Source organism: Sinocyclocheilus grahami, unplaced genomic scaffold, assembly GCF_001515645.1.
Source record: "Sinocyclocheilus grahami isolate Dianchi unplaced genomic scaffold, SAMN03320097.WGS_v1.1 scaffold13.1, whole genome shotgun sequence".
Classification (NCBI taxonomy): domain Eukaryota; kingdom Metazoa; phylum Chordata; class Actinopteri; order Cypriniformes; family Cyprinidae; genus Sinocyclocheilus; species Sinocyclocheilus grahami.
Window position 1 is genome coordinate 1,060,555 of NW_015505192.1, and position 15,249 is coordinate 1,075,803.

The 15,249-nt window shown below is 37.5% G+C and overlaps 1 protein-coding gene across 1 annotated transcript in view; it reads left to right on the plus strand.

Moving 5' to 3' along the window:
- LOC107599375 (plexin-A1-like) overlaps positions 1-11,688 on the plus strand; it is a 247,168-nt gene extending 235,480 nt beyond the window's left edge. The window contains exons 26-31 of the mRNA XM_016290954.1: positions 3,695-3,791; positions 6,752-6,942; positions 8,586-8,755; positions 8,866-9,078; positions 9,194-9,344; positions 10,979-11,688. Of these exons, the coding sequence (XP_016146440.1) occupies positions 3,695-3,791; positions 6,752-6,942; positions 8,586-8,755; positions 8,866-9,078; positions 9,194-9,344; positions 10,979-11,074 (918 nt within the window). The 3' untranslated portion in view covers positions 11,075-11,688. The remainder of the gene's footprint in view (positions 1-3,694; positions 3,792-6,751; positions 6,943-8,585; positions 8,756-8,865; positions 9,079-9,193; positions 9,345-10,978) is intronic.
- Positions 11,689-15,249: the final 3,561 nt, after the last annotated feature.

Genomic DNA, 15,249 nt, shown 5'->3' on the forward strand with positions numbered 1-15,249 from the left:
TTAATGCAGGGTCATTCTAAACCCTGTATAGCATAATCCTGGGTTAACTTGCTTCATGGTGCACACTATTTATACTTTGCCCTGGATTTGTAATTAATGCTGGGCAGTGGGGTTCATACTCTACATTTGGAAACCTTGGGTTAATGTTCCTATTTGCATATTTATGAGGTCAATAAGATTGATTGGCAAATGACCTGTTTTAATAACTGCATGTCCATCTCTGAAAATGTTTAATGTTAAAGTGAAGGTTTCTATGGCAAAACACATGAATATTGAATGAGGCCGTTTATGATTGGTTTTCTGTTGATGAATAATTTGCTGTAACGTTCTAGCACTGCATCATTTCACACTGTATAGTGTGAACCTTTGCCTCTGCAATTCGTGAAGATTTCATTACCTGGGGTTAAAAGTGGTGCTAACCTCTTTTCAAAATTACACGAGTGAAATGTTCCATAACCCAGGGTAAAGAGTGGCCTTACCCAGGGTTAAAAAGATGATAACCCAGGGTTAAATACAACGTGAAAAACCCTGAAGGGATTTGCGGCTTTATGAATGGATGGCAGAGCAGTTATGCTTCAAGATGGATACATCAATGAAATATTACACATATGTCAACATAGTTGAATGTCATTAAAATTAATGATCAATTAATCATTTTAATCATTGACTTTAAAGCAACAAAATGCATGTGGAAAAGTCAAAATATTACCCGGACATAACCTGAAATTATTTGACAATTGGTAAGCTTAAAGGTGCAGTAGGAGATCTTGGAAAATGCTAACTTTAGCCTGATAGCACTGAAAGCGAACGTCCCACCCTCCCTGCAATCGCTGTCCAAAGCCACGCCCCCTGAACGCATATACACTCACTCATAGACCAGAATACCAGAAACAACATTACTACAATAGGCTACATCAGCGGTTCCCAATTGCAGCCCATGTTCCGAAGTTAAATAAACTTCAACGGATTTCCCCCACTCAGGGAGTAGGGAGCAATGAACACTGTGTTATCATATCGATCGGAACACAGTTCATGCACGTAGCTCTCTTCTAACGAGCTGGTTATCTGAATCGGGTGTGTTAACTAAGCGAGACATGCTAAATACATGCGCGAGGACTGGAATTGGGAACCGCTGGGCTGCCTACATCATGTGTCATTCACCGGTGAGAAAACTTTAAAAGTACTACAATACCAGGAAGGAAGATTGGGTTGTTGATTCTCTGCCATTCTCGCTCAGTCTGCACAGCGTGTGTGAACGCGCTGATGACGTATCCTGTCTGTGCGAACCGGGTGCGCAGAGGTATGCTAATACATACGTTGACAGGCAGGTAGGAAAGCCAATTAAAACGCTCGGACAGAGCGTTTTGATTGGACAAACATTTCTTGGTCCTACGCCTTCCACAGAATATATAAATACAGATAAATACATTTAGACCACTTAACTTAATGCTTGCTATCGGGATGTGAAGAGACTTTCAACCAGCATAACAAAAAATGTTTCTGAAGACAATCACCTATTGCACCTTTAATTAAATAATTAAACTAAATTATTAACATCCCTATTGCACAATCTTGTAATCAAATGCTTCTGTTCAAAGCAGGTACTGCCAGCTGATACAAATGTCCAGCTTATCAGCAGCTTGATATAAATGGATGCTGAATTCACCATTGTGGGCACCAGGGAAATAGACACTGAAGCATATCATCCACAGCAAGATCCCATTAGCTTGAGCAGTTCCCAACATGATTGTCATCTGGCTCAGACTGAGTGATGCTACAGTATCAGCTGCAGATCTTATCTGGCTTTGCTTTGCTCCTTGGCAGTTGTCTTTCAGGGCCTGTTTCGAAATAAGAAACTGCGACTTCCTCCTGTAACAAACAAACAGGGAGGTTGTTTATTGGAACGGTTTGCTTGTAAGAGGCTTAGAATAGTCATTCCCATGACCTTGATCAGATCTGTCATTTAGATATGACCCGGACTCTGACTTCCTAGTTATGTCGCTCACCTCTGTTAACAGCAAGTGCATGCTTTTGTATCTGTTCAGCTAGGAAAAGCAACTTCACTCTGCACAGGGCGATTCGGACAAGGTTATGTGTTCTAAATGAAGCCTTTCTAAAGAGGGAAGCTTCCCTAAAGTGGTCAATCGTCCTTGTGTGTCGGAGTGATGTGCGTGTTGCGTGTACACATAATAAGTATAAGTAAATGCTGTTTTCTAAAACATGAAACATCACTCCATTCTTATTGACACACCATACTCATCTTGTTTTCTGTTGCAGAGTGGCGGCAGGGGCGACTGGCGAGGATCATTCTGCAGGATGAGGATGTCACTACTAAGATTGATAATGACTGGAAACACCTGAACACACTAGCACACTATCAGGTATGGTTACTGTCCACACCTGAGCTGTTACCATGGAAACAGCCTTAATAAAGGTGTAATGGACAGAGAATACCAGAATTAGGTGGTGGTCCCTGAATACATTCAGGGTTCTCTTGGTCATGGAAAATCTTGGAAATTATAAGTTTGGGATCAGTAAGATTTGTAATGTTTTTTAAAGAAGTCTCTTCTGCTCATCATGGCTGCATTTATTTGATTAGAAATACAGGAAAAAACGTAATATTGTGAAATATGATTGCAATTTAAAATAATGGTTTTCTTTTTTAATATACTTTAAAATATAATTTATTCCTGTGATGCAAGAGACTTCTTTAAAACGCATAAAAAATCGTACTGATCCCAAACTTTTGAACAGCAGCGTATATACTGTATATATATATATATATATAATGGAAAATTCTTCAGTGAATATAAATATGTGGTCAAGCCAAATTCAAATTTTAGTGGGGTTTTTTTTTTTTTTTTTTGGTATCCAAATAATATCCTAATTCGAAGTATACTTACCTGGTATACAAATGTAAATGATTTCCAGTAATCTCTATCAAATTATTTTAATGGTAACTCACTGAAATAAAGTGGGAATTTAAAAGTTGTTTTTCTACAAAACATTTGTAATCAAGTCAACATATTAGTCATATGTCTTACGTCGCTGGGGTATATTTGTAGCAACAGCCAAAAATACATTGTATGGGTCAAAATTATAGATTTTTCTTTTATGCCAAAAATCATTAGGATATTAAGTAAAGATCATGTTCCATGAATATATTTTGTAAATTTCCTACTGTAAATATATTAAAAGTAAATTTTTGATTAGTAATATGAGTGAGGCCTCGGTATGAGTATCTCGGCCAAATATTGTCCTATCCTAACAAACCATACATCAATGGAAAGCTTATTTATTAAACAAATCGACCCTTATGACTGGTTTTGTGGTCCAGGGTCACATATATCAAACACTACCGGTAAAATAATTGGGATAATTTTGTAATGTTTTTAAAAGAAGTCTCTGATGCTCACCCTGGCTGCATTTATTTTCTCAAAAATACAGTAAAATCAGTAATATTCTTAAATATTATTACAATTTAAAATAACTGTTTTATTTTATTTTTATATATTTTAAAAAAATCTTTTTTTTTTTTTTTTTTGCATCTGATACACAATATACAGGTTGATCTGTGTGCTGAGTATTGTGGCATAATATATCTATGACATGCAGAGTATAGCCCGCTAATGTCTCTGTGATTTGAGTTTTTCTGAGTATATTGCAGTAATGTTGTGCTTCTTACTGTCCTCAGGTAACAGATGGGTCTGTTATCGCCCTGGTGCCAAAGCAAAACTCTGCGTACAACATCTCAAACTCGTCCACCTTCACCAAGTCCCTCAGCAGATACGGTAAGAACTCTGTCTCAAATTCTTGTTTTGATTTTCTCCTCAGAACGTTCAAGTCTCGTCTCCTCAGAGAATTTCATCAGAAGAGTGAGATCATGTGTAACCAAAATACTTGTATGTATTGCACCCAGAGCTCACTGGCCTCTATTTTTCCCCTGAAAATGAGGACTCACACTAGTATCGTGTCTTTGTTTCAATTTCAAAAAGCTGGTAGACTTAATGTTTTTCCGCTGTTCCTTGTGATGATTTTGTTTTGTATTCTGGACACTTTGTGTGTTTGTGCGAATAAGAGATGGTGATAGTACAGAGCTGAAGGTGTTTTGTTCCTCAACCCAAAAAAAGGGAAGGCGATCAGAGAGAAAAAGCTGTTTAATGTTGTCTGTCCTCCTGAGAAGCGAGTATCGGTGATTGCCGCAGAATTACATGCACTCAAGCCATGGCTCTCTCATGGCAGACGTCCATTATATTTCCCTTTGAGAGGGGGCTTCATGTCTGGAATAATTCTCTGAGTGCTCAAACACCGGACACACATTCGTATTGTTGTTCAAGTCGTGTTTCACTCGTTGCCATAGAAACAGCAGCGGTTAGCACAGTCACTGTGGTGTCAGAGTTGATGCTGATGTAGATCGTCGTTGGTCATTTCATGATCTGGCTCTGACTTTTTTTTTTTTTTTCCCTGGATATGTAAGCTTGTGAAAATACCTTTGAACATTGTTCCAAATCCTTTCACACCCCAGCACAGGAAGTGAAATCATATCTTCAATACCCCAAGGAACGTTCCTCCCCTGCCTCCAGAATGGACACGGCGATAAGAGCACTGGACAGATATGCATCTCCCTGGGCCTCCGTAATGAAGTTTGACACTCATACCATTAATAATGAACGATGCATTCACAGGCCATGGGAGAGAACAGAGGAAGTCTTATTTCAGACTGCTCACGGGGTATTTTTATATATTCGTGTCATCCTTTATTATCCTGAGCTGAGCATTATATGCGATTTGTGTCACATTGAGAAACGAGATACAAACACTTGCGTGTTGCTAGCACCATGCAGGCATGAATGGCCTGTTTGACCAGAAACATACTCATAAAAATATAGAAACTTACATCTGCAAATACACAAAGGCAAATGTTTGGCCAGCGATCAACCAATGGGGTTTTCTATGGCTGATATTTCAGTATTTAGAAAGCAGGGTGACTGATATAACGCTGATATATACAGAAGCAAATAAAATCTACAACTTTTTTCAAAAGTTTGGGGTTTGTTAGCTTTTTTATAGGCTGCATTTATTTGATAAAAAAATACAGTAATATTGTGAAATAATATTGCAATTTAAAAGAATTGTTGTCTATTGTAATATATTTTTGAAAATTAATTTATTCCTGTGGTGATGAAGCTGAATTTTCAGCCGCCATTACTCCAGTCTTCAGAATCACATGATCCTTCAGAAATCAATTTAATATGCTGATTTGGTGCTCAAGAAACATTTCTTATCATCAATGCTGAAAACAAGCATTATTTATCGGCTTTAAGATATCGGCCAAATTTTCTTATCAGGCCGATACCGATAACAGAAAAAATGAGCATTTATCAGCCAATACCGATATGGTGGCCGATATATCGTGCATCCCTAATGTTTTGTTTTGTTTTTTGTTTTGTTGGAAACCATAATAAATTTTTCAGGATTCTTTGATATAAATTTTAAAAGAAAATTATTTACTTTAAACAATAATCTTCTTTAGTTAAATTATAAATGTCTTTATAAATTATAAATGTCACCTTTGATACATTTAATGCAAGCTAGATATTGTTCAGTTATGTACATGTCTGAAAGCTAATTTCTAGTTTACATGAACTAGAAACTTGACCGTAGAAGACTATTTATGCTAATAGACATCATTGCGGCAACACTATGAACGCAACACACACTTGTTTTGCTTTATTAATTGTGTTCTGACACATTTCGGTGCCTGAACGTCTGTGTTGACATACTTACATAGAGTAAGTTTCAGCCATTAGTGTTTATCGCCGTTATCTTGTGGTCTCTTTGTAGTGTAAAAAGCTCATTCCCTGGTTTATTTATCCCTTTTTTTATTATTCATTTGCTTTTTTACTATTATGTTTTTCTAAGCCTTGACTTTTTTATGTGGTGTAATATAAAAGTGCTGCGAGGAGCCGAATTAAGCTTACAGTGGCTGTTTCTTTCAAGCACGCTGGCCTGCCAGTCTGTGACTGATTAACTAGACTCCAGACGCGGGACTCTATCTTTCACTCCCACTTGCCACTTAAGGATAGAATAAACCTGAGGGAGTTTTTGATGGATTCTGCAGATGCAGTATATTCATTGTAGTTTAGGGCATCCACAGGAAATGATCCTTACCCAGAATGCCTTATCCTCAGACAGATTACTGTGCTTAACCATCCATTAGCCAGAGCTCAGCTCCTCTCTGCTCTCATCTTTGATGTGTAACTCCTGGGTATTAAGCAGCCGACTGCTCATCAGATAGAAGAGACCGCCGGACCTGATTTACAACCGCCAGTGTGACTGTTTTATGCTGTTTAGGTTTTTGGTTTATATTATATTTATGAAGATGTGTGGGTTCAATACTACCAGAGATCTCTGAACCATCCAGATAGCAACGATTATGATGAAAAAAAAGCCATGCGTTACAGTGATTTTAATGCTGTATGTGTACCTAAAACACCCTTGACTAAGGTAAAATTACTGTAATGCATGGCCTTTCAAGGCATATTGCTTTTATGAAATGGCAGCAATATAAGGAACATGATAAAATACATAAATTTTTACTAGATAGTTTGTTGAACTATAACATTAATCAGAATGAACCATTCTTTTGGCCAGTATCATAATTTCTTTGCCTAGCAAATATAAAAATAGAGCTATCCATGTTATAAAATGCTAGAAATCTTTTGATGATTGACTCAGTGTTTCTCTTCAGAGAGTATGTTGAGAACGGCCAGCAGCCCAGACAGTCTACGGTCCAGGACGCCCATGATCACGCCCGATCTAGAGAGCGGTACCAAACTCTGGCACCTCGTCAAAAACCACGACCACGCAGATCAACGTGAGGGCGATCGCGGGAGCAAGATGGTGTCAGAGATCTACCTGACACGACTGCTGGCCACCAAGGTGAGCTTGCATGAAGTTTTCTCTCTTAAACCTGTTATTAAGATGTGTTTTGGTCGATTGGATCACGAGGGAGTAGATGGAGACACATTCTCGTTCTGTTTAAGAATTAGGTCAGTAGGCAGAGAGGAACCGATCTTCATGTGGTTCATTTGACCACATGAACGTTTACACTATGAAAGCAATCCAGTCAAATGCGTTTTAGACTACCTCTGGAAATGGTTGGATGTGGACGAGCTGAAAACCTTTCAGCCCCTGTTCACACCTGTATTTAGCGTTGTCCACTTGTGATCGGATCGACAAAAATGCATCTTAAGAAATGCCTAAGAACTGAGATGAACTTTTAATTCAATTGTGTCCGTCATTAGGTTTTGAGGATGATGAAAACGATGCAACATTTAGCTTTTATCCTAACATGCATTAAGCAATGAAGGACAGGACAGTTTGTTGATTTCTATTTCTTTGTTTTCTATTTGCTGTTGTGCTGGGAAAAACTGCCTACCATGAATCCCATTGGTCCAAAATCCTGCAAAATAAACATAAAATATGTTCTGATTGGCTGTAATTGTCACAGGTTCACATTCAGTGTTGACGGAGAAATTGCTTGAATCTTGTCACATCGCACCTGGTTAGGACACAATATAATATTCCTGCTGTCTCATTTCCACTCTTCTATCTTCCTACCCCATTCTTGGTTCTGTAGCTTATTGCTTTGCCTCCTAATTGTTAGGCTAGGGAAAAAATGAAATCAGAATATGTTTACAAGTCTCGCGGGTGGTCAATTTTGATACATAATAAAAAACGATAGATAAATGTAATGCTGGAGCGGAAGAGAACAGCAGGAGACAGATAATTTGTTGTGGATCGAGTGCTTCATGGTGCGTGGTGACAGAGCACGGAATGAATGCTGGGAAACCTCATGGACTGTGTCTGTCTGTCTCATATACACACACACACACACACACCAGCATCCTAATCAACACAATCCATATTATCTGAGAGCCACTGCTGTTCTCCCGCTCTCAGAGATGATGAATAAACCGACATCTCCGGTTTGGCTGCTCGAGGCTCTTTAGTGATTTTTGGCCTTTAGTAAGTTTTTGCAAGTACCGAATTCGTGCAAGTAGCTGTTATGATCAATAGGATAGTTTACAGCCGAGAAAGTTCTAGTAGCTTCAAATCATTAGGTTTTCAGGCTTTTTCTGTCGGTCAAATTTCTGTAATACAGTGGTGTCAGCTTGTGGGTAAAAAAAGTTGATAAATGTAATTAATAAAATGCAACTAACCATAATATTGTGCATAAAATAAAATAAAAATTTAGCTTTTAAAACAGAAAGGAAAAACCCTTCCCCATATTTTGTTGATTACATCAACAGTCAACTGTTTGCCATGTTAATATTTAATAATAATGGTAACAATAAACAATTCCAGTATTTAATGTTAAGTAGAATTTATTTTCATTTTGTGTGATAATTTAGGTAATTTTGCTGTTAGCTAGCAACTTGAAGTCAAAAGCGTGGTTTTGGGGCAAAACCAGTTGACAACCCCTGATTTAATATTAATTGTATATGAAAGATATGACATTTGACAGTCCTATTCATTTAGAGTCACAGGTAAAACATTTCTGTTTTCTTCTTTCCCTAAAGGGTACTTTACAGAAATTCGTTGATGATTTGTTTGAGACGATATTCAGCACGGCTCACCGTGGCAGTGCCCTCCCTCTTGCCATCAAATACATGTTTGACTTCCTGGACGAGCAGGCGGACAAACACCAAATCACAGATTTAGATGTTCGGCATACCTGGAAGAGCAACTGGTGAGGAGCGGCACTGCTTAAACATTTCATCCATTGTAAAATTACTGTTTCATGAAATCAGTTGGACTTTTTTTCTAACCATCTACCCATTCCCTTCCCCTTGTCCTCAGTTTGCCATTAAGGTTCTGGGTGAACGTGATCAAGAACCCCCAGTTTGTGTTCGACATCCACAAGAACAGCATCACAGATGCGTGTCTCTCCGTAGTGGCCCAAACATTCATGGACTCCTGCTCTACATCTGAACACAAGCTCGGCAAAGATTCCCCTTCCAATAAGCTGCTCTACGCTAAAGATATTCCCAACTACAAGAACTGGGTAGAAAGGTAAGTGGAATGAGATCTTGCTTAGCAGAAAATGCCCTTATTAGTCATTAATTATAACCTTCAAAGACCCCAAATCATCACGCTCATCTGGACCTGCTGTTTTGCTGTCCTGCAGGTATTACTCAGACATTGCGCGCATGCCCGCCATCAGCGATCAGGACATGAGCGCTTATCTCGCGGAGCAGTCCAGACTCCACCTGAGCCAGTTTAACAGCATGAGTGCCCTCCACGAGATCTACTCCTACATAACCAAGTACAAAGACGAGGTGAGAGAAAGAAAGGCAGACGGAATATGTCATGTTAATATTTGTACATTGTTTGAGCAATGCAGTTAATGGTCATAATAAACCATTTGAATATTTAATGTTAAGGACAATTCATTTTAGTATGTTAAATTTAGGTAATTTTGATGTTGGGTAGCAACTTTGTTGACATTTTAGGCAAAACCAGTTGAACCATATATATATATAATTTCTTTTGTTGTAAATAATATGCATAATATGCCATAAGTAACAAACATTTCAAACACATCGTCACATGACCACACTGTTGCATGGCTAGTTCCACAAGTTGCATCTAGTTATCTCAGAAATTAATAAAAAAAATTGCATAAAACTTAAATCAAACACTGAGTCAAGAAATAGATGTTTGAGCAACATTAGATACAAAATCCCAGTTAATATCACTTTCAGTTTATTTTGGAAATAGAAGGTCAAGTTGAGCATGTTACATCATGGGATACACTATTTCATAGTGCGCTCTGGTTGCACACCTTACAATTCAGCAATTCAAAATCAAAGCTGATTCATGCATACAGAAAATTATTTTGTTATAAATAATGCATGCTATTTTATTTTTTAAATAGTGTGTAGAATGCTATTATTCTATGGAAGCCCGTTTCTGCCACTGAATTAAAAAAAATAAAAAAAAAAAATAAAAGTTGTTACGACTTTTTCAATTGTGAGTTTATATCTCACAATTCTTTGAAAAAAAAGTCAGAATTGTGAGATATAAACTCACAATTGCAAGTTATAAAGTCAGAATTGCGAGATATAAAGTCACAATTGCGAGATAAAAACTTGCAATTCTGACTTTTTTTCTTGCAATTGCGAGTTTGTATCTCACAATTCTGACTTTATAACTCGCAATTCTGAGAAAAAATGTCCGAATTGTGAGTTTATATTTCGCAGTTCTGACTTAATTTCTCAGAATTGCGACTTTGTCTCACAATTGCGAGTTTATTCAGCAGACAGACACATACCCAAAGGAAGTGATGAAGTCAAGTGGTTAAAGATCTTGACTGGTAGAAGGTTGTAGGTTTGAACCCCACCTTGTTTAAAATCAGTATTATTATTGTGAACCATTACATTTAAATTCACTGAAACAACTTTTCTTTTCAGCTGACATCATCAAGCCAGATGATTAGCCCCTAATAGCCCCTCCCCCAGCAATTTTTCATGATCCAATCAATTCCCGTTGCATAAAATCGGGATAAAAAAATAGAAAAATGCATAAAAAAAGTTTTAATGGGTAACAAACACTTTAAAGATGACTTTAAAGTCTCCTTGGTAGTTTACTTACTAGTTCATAAAACCTAATTGGGATATAATGGGTGTTGTAGTGATTTTGGTGTAATTTTTGTATCTATATTTATCTTTTTCTGCATCCTGACCGACACAGGAAACATCTTTAAGCACTTGTGCAATAAAATAAAGAGCAAAAACCCATGTTAAGTGTGTAATTAAGGCTTTGTGTATTTTATCATTTCTATGCTGAGAGAGTGGAAATGTTATGGGAAATTTAATTTTTTCGTGCAAGCTTGTTGCCTCATAAACCAACTAAATAAGTACCAACTAAACTGTGACAGCACTCAAATCTGAGGTAATTTCCTCCTCTACAGATCCTGTCTGCACTACAGAAGGACGAGTTAGCTCGGCGACAAAGACTGCGCAGTAAACTGGAACAGGTTATCGATACCATGGCTCTAGCAAGCTGAGGACACCCCCTCCCCGTCTCTCCACCCACCTCAGCTGACTCCCTCCGACCTCCTGACCCTCGCCCACAGTCATACACATGCACGCGTGTGCGCACACACACACACACACACACACACACACACACACACACACACTAAGCTAACAGACTGCAAGGACAGAAGCAGTACACTGGAGACCCCTCAGCCCAGGGTGGAAATCCTCTTTCATCACTTCCTTTGAACTCAACATGCACCAGAATGTCTCCTCGGATGCCACGTCCAACCAATAGGACTGGACTTTGTTTTTTGGATTTTTATCATTTTGAATTGTGTGTTGAGCCACGCTTGTGTGCTTTTACTCACCAAGGATGACTTGTATTATGAGCCAGAATACCTTAAAGCCCATGAAGGATAAAAGCGGTGTGTCTCCCCCCCCCCCCACACACACAAATGGAATTTTGTTTACTCGCTCAATTAACATTTTTATTTTTTTTTTGGTAACTCTTTGGGTTGATTGAACAACTCACTCACTCCAGTCTCCTGCCACTTGTGTTACTGCTGAATTTGCACAATTTACAGGAACTACAACAAATGAAAATGGTATAAATATATATATAAATGTGTATAGATATATAAATACAACTGCATTTTTATACAAAAAGAGTGAAAAGATGCATACAAAGTTTTCCATTTTAACATAGAAAAGAATAAGATGAATTTGATATGTGAAACAAAGACTGAACTATGAAAAACAAATTGAAAAAAATGTCCTGTGCCATGTTTTATTTGAATGTTGTTTAGTGCAAAAAAAAATATTTTCTTTAGATAAAATGTGCTATGATTTAAATGTTGACCACCCTAGTGACTGAAGAACTGAGAGTGAAAAAAATGTGACAAACTCAGACAAATGTGTTCCCATGTGATACCTAGTGTTTTTGGGGGAAATTGTCCTCACGAAAAACAAGGTTTATTGTTTAGTTGGTGGATGAATCTGTGTATTTAGTTTGTACACTTTTTTTCAACCTTTATTGCTATTATGGTTTCAGTCTGAAAGCCACTTGAGAACATATTCTTTGCTATCCCAAGCAAAAACTCGATCGATAATTAATAATTGACCGTTTTCATCTCGTGTTCATTTCTCATATTCAGATGTGAGCACTCTAAGCTTCAGTCATTTTTGCACAAATCAGTCTAGAATGAAGGAAAACTTGAGATTGAAGAACCGACGAATGTGTTCCGTTACTGATGATGTCACAATCTGGCATTCCGAGAAGTTTCAGTGACATCACAGTAAATGTAGCAAATGTTAATTCCATGCAGTTCCACTTCTCTTTTAGCTGTTTACATTTTTTAAAAGCTTAAAAATCAAACTGTGGCACACAGAACGTGTTTTTAAGCTAAATAATTGTACGTGAATGCTACCCATCCACGACATCTGATAGTTAAGCTAAGTTGATTTGAATTCATCTCAGAAAGGCGGTAACTATCGTGTCACGTTCTTAAAACACCTATCATGTCAGCAGTAGATGCTTTTTTGTAAGTAGAATCTTTTTATGGAGTATTTTTATTTATTTTTTTGTTCAATTTGAGCTCATTAAGCTACTTGGCTTCCTTATGCCATTTTTATTTGACATTTTTGTGCTTTTTATTAATCGTTCCTCTTGATTTTCAACGGGCCACGAACTCATTTCCATCAAGATTGGTGGTTTGCAGTGTTACAAATACAAATGTGAAGCGATTCTCAAACCGTTTCAGGGGTATCAAGCGGATGAAGTCGAGCTCTGCTTTACTTTTCTTCACCATCTTGGTTGTTTTGGAGTTTCTCTTTATCTTCTCTCTTGCGAGCGTCGGTAACTCTGCGAGGATATGTATTGTAGTGACTCGCTTTAATGTGCTGCAGCAGTTCTCTTAAAGTCAGTCGTGTTCAAACAAGAGAAAGCCTTTCCTCCTTTGGCTTTCCACTGAGATTAAAGCAGAAGTAGGCTTTCTGAGATGTGATAGAAACATCTTTGAAAGATTTAGGTCAGAAACCCAATGAGAGAAAGATCGAGGCGCACCAACCGAACGTTTGGCGGTTTCTCACTCGTGTTACCTCAGCCATACATCAGGGTTCATTCCAGCTGGGAAAGTAATAATGAATCACTCTTTACACATTTATTTATTTTGGGATTGCGGTTTACGTTATTGATTTTATGCCATTGCGATTTCTCCTAATCAACCGGGAGCAGGTCTCCACAACCCTACAACGTATCTTCCACGGCAAAGACAATCTCTGTTTAGACTCAAGATGTTCACCTGTTTCGTTTTCAGTCTTCCCACAGATGTCTACTGAAAACTAATTAGTTCGATGTTGGATTTGCTTGCTTGTTTGTTTGTGTTTGGCTCTCATAAAATCTTAGCGATCATTTCTGTCATTCTTAGAGCAAACTCAAGCTACGTGGAAGGAATCATCAATGAAATAGATAGATATACCGGACGCACTACTGTCGGACTTGTATGTCTTAATTTTAAGAGTAGAAGGAAAGGGCTGAACGTTTAGCATTGCAGGTGACTTAGACCCCTCCATCCGGCCTTCCTTATGTTAGTATGATAAGTTCATTTTCAGTAGATGAGTTTCTGCATGCTTCAACATTACAAAATGATTTGAGAATACAAGCATGCTGTTCTACTTTCATTCCAAAGGCTGAAGATGTTCATTCTACATATCATAATGTACGGTCTAGCCATGTTTTTTAAATTTTTTTATCGTCGTTGTCCAGATGGAAAAATCTCGATGTGCTTTGCTTTGTGCTACGGTAGCGGGACTTTGGTGATGGTGATTGTAAAGCAGCTGGTTGCATTGTAATGTCTCAGGACATGTTTCACTTTGATGTTGTCTTTGCCTTTCTTTTCATTCGATTTGTTTTTTATGACGAGTGCTATCTTTGATTTTTGATCGTTTTTAGATGTTGAGTTGTGGAACATGTGAAACTCTTCAGAGATATTCTAACCTTTCAAAGATTTCGCTGTGTAAAGTATTTTTTAGTGATGCCTCTCATTTTACGACAGTTGTTTTGAGAACTACTTTGAGTACAGGAACAAACAAGCAAAAAATAAGTTGTAGAAGAGGGAAAACGAGCCGAACAAAAGGTGTTTCAGACTCTCAGAGCTTTCGTTTCGCACAGAGTGCCTTGTCAACTCCTCTCTCGTTCTTCTCAGCTTCCTCCGACCCTTCCATTACCCACAATCCATCTCTTTCCATACGCCTCTTTATCGCTGTCTGGTCATGCCCTCTTTCTTCCTCTCCTCCTCAGTCCAAAAGACCAATCCGGGTTTTGATTTCCGCTCATGGTGTTTCCAGATTGAAGAAAAAAATCATTTTTTGGAAGGATTAATTAACTTAAGCGAAGGAACAAAATGTGAGCATGTAGATTTCAAAGAAAACAAAAACTAAATAATTTTAATACTTTATTAATTCTGATACCTTTTGAAGAGTTTCAGACTTGAATCAACTGTGACAGGCTGGCTGTTAAATGCTCATTGTGTAAATATTGTGCTCTTTCCTATTTTGCAAATTTATTATGTGTAAATAAACACATGCATCAAGGAGAGATTAAACATTTTTCGCTAAAATTGCTCGTGTCCCCGGTCTTCTGATTTTTCAGTTATCATTTTAATATATCATATATAATAGATGTGTTAACTGTCAAATTTAGTGGCTAGAAAAAAGGTCCATTGTCACTTGTATAGCAATGCATGAGGATCACTTTTCAACCACTCAACTTTTTGTTGGTCAGCATAGCGAATTCGTGCCACCTTCTTGAACACAATACAAAATTCATGAAGAGAAATGTCTACGACTGAAAATATTTATTGTTCACCAACAATAAATATGTGACACCTTAAGGGCTGTCGCATGAATTCACAGACCTGGGGTGAAATTTTATGGTTGGGCCCCTATTATGGTTCCTAAGGAGCCATTTCATGAATAAGGCAATCCCAGAATGCATTGTGATGAACTGGAAAAAAATTAACCAAGATGATATGCTGATGATGATTATAAATACATTCAATATTGAAAAAAAAGAAAGAAAAAAAACATATGTATATACATATAAATAAAACGACTATAACAAATAATAAAACTATTTTTACAATTTTTTAAATATAGCACACATACAATCAAACACCTTATATAAAAATAGAAATAGCAAGTA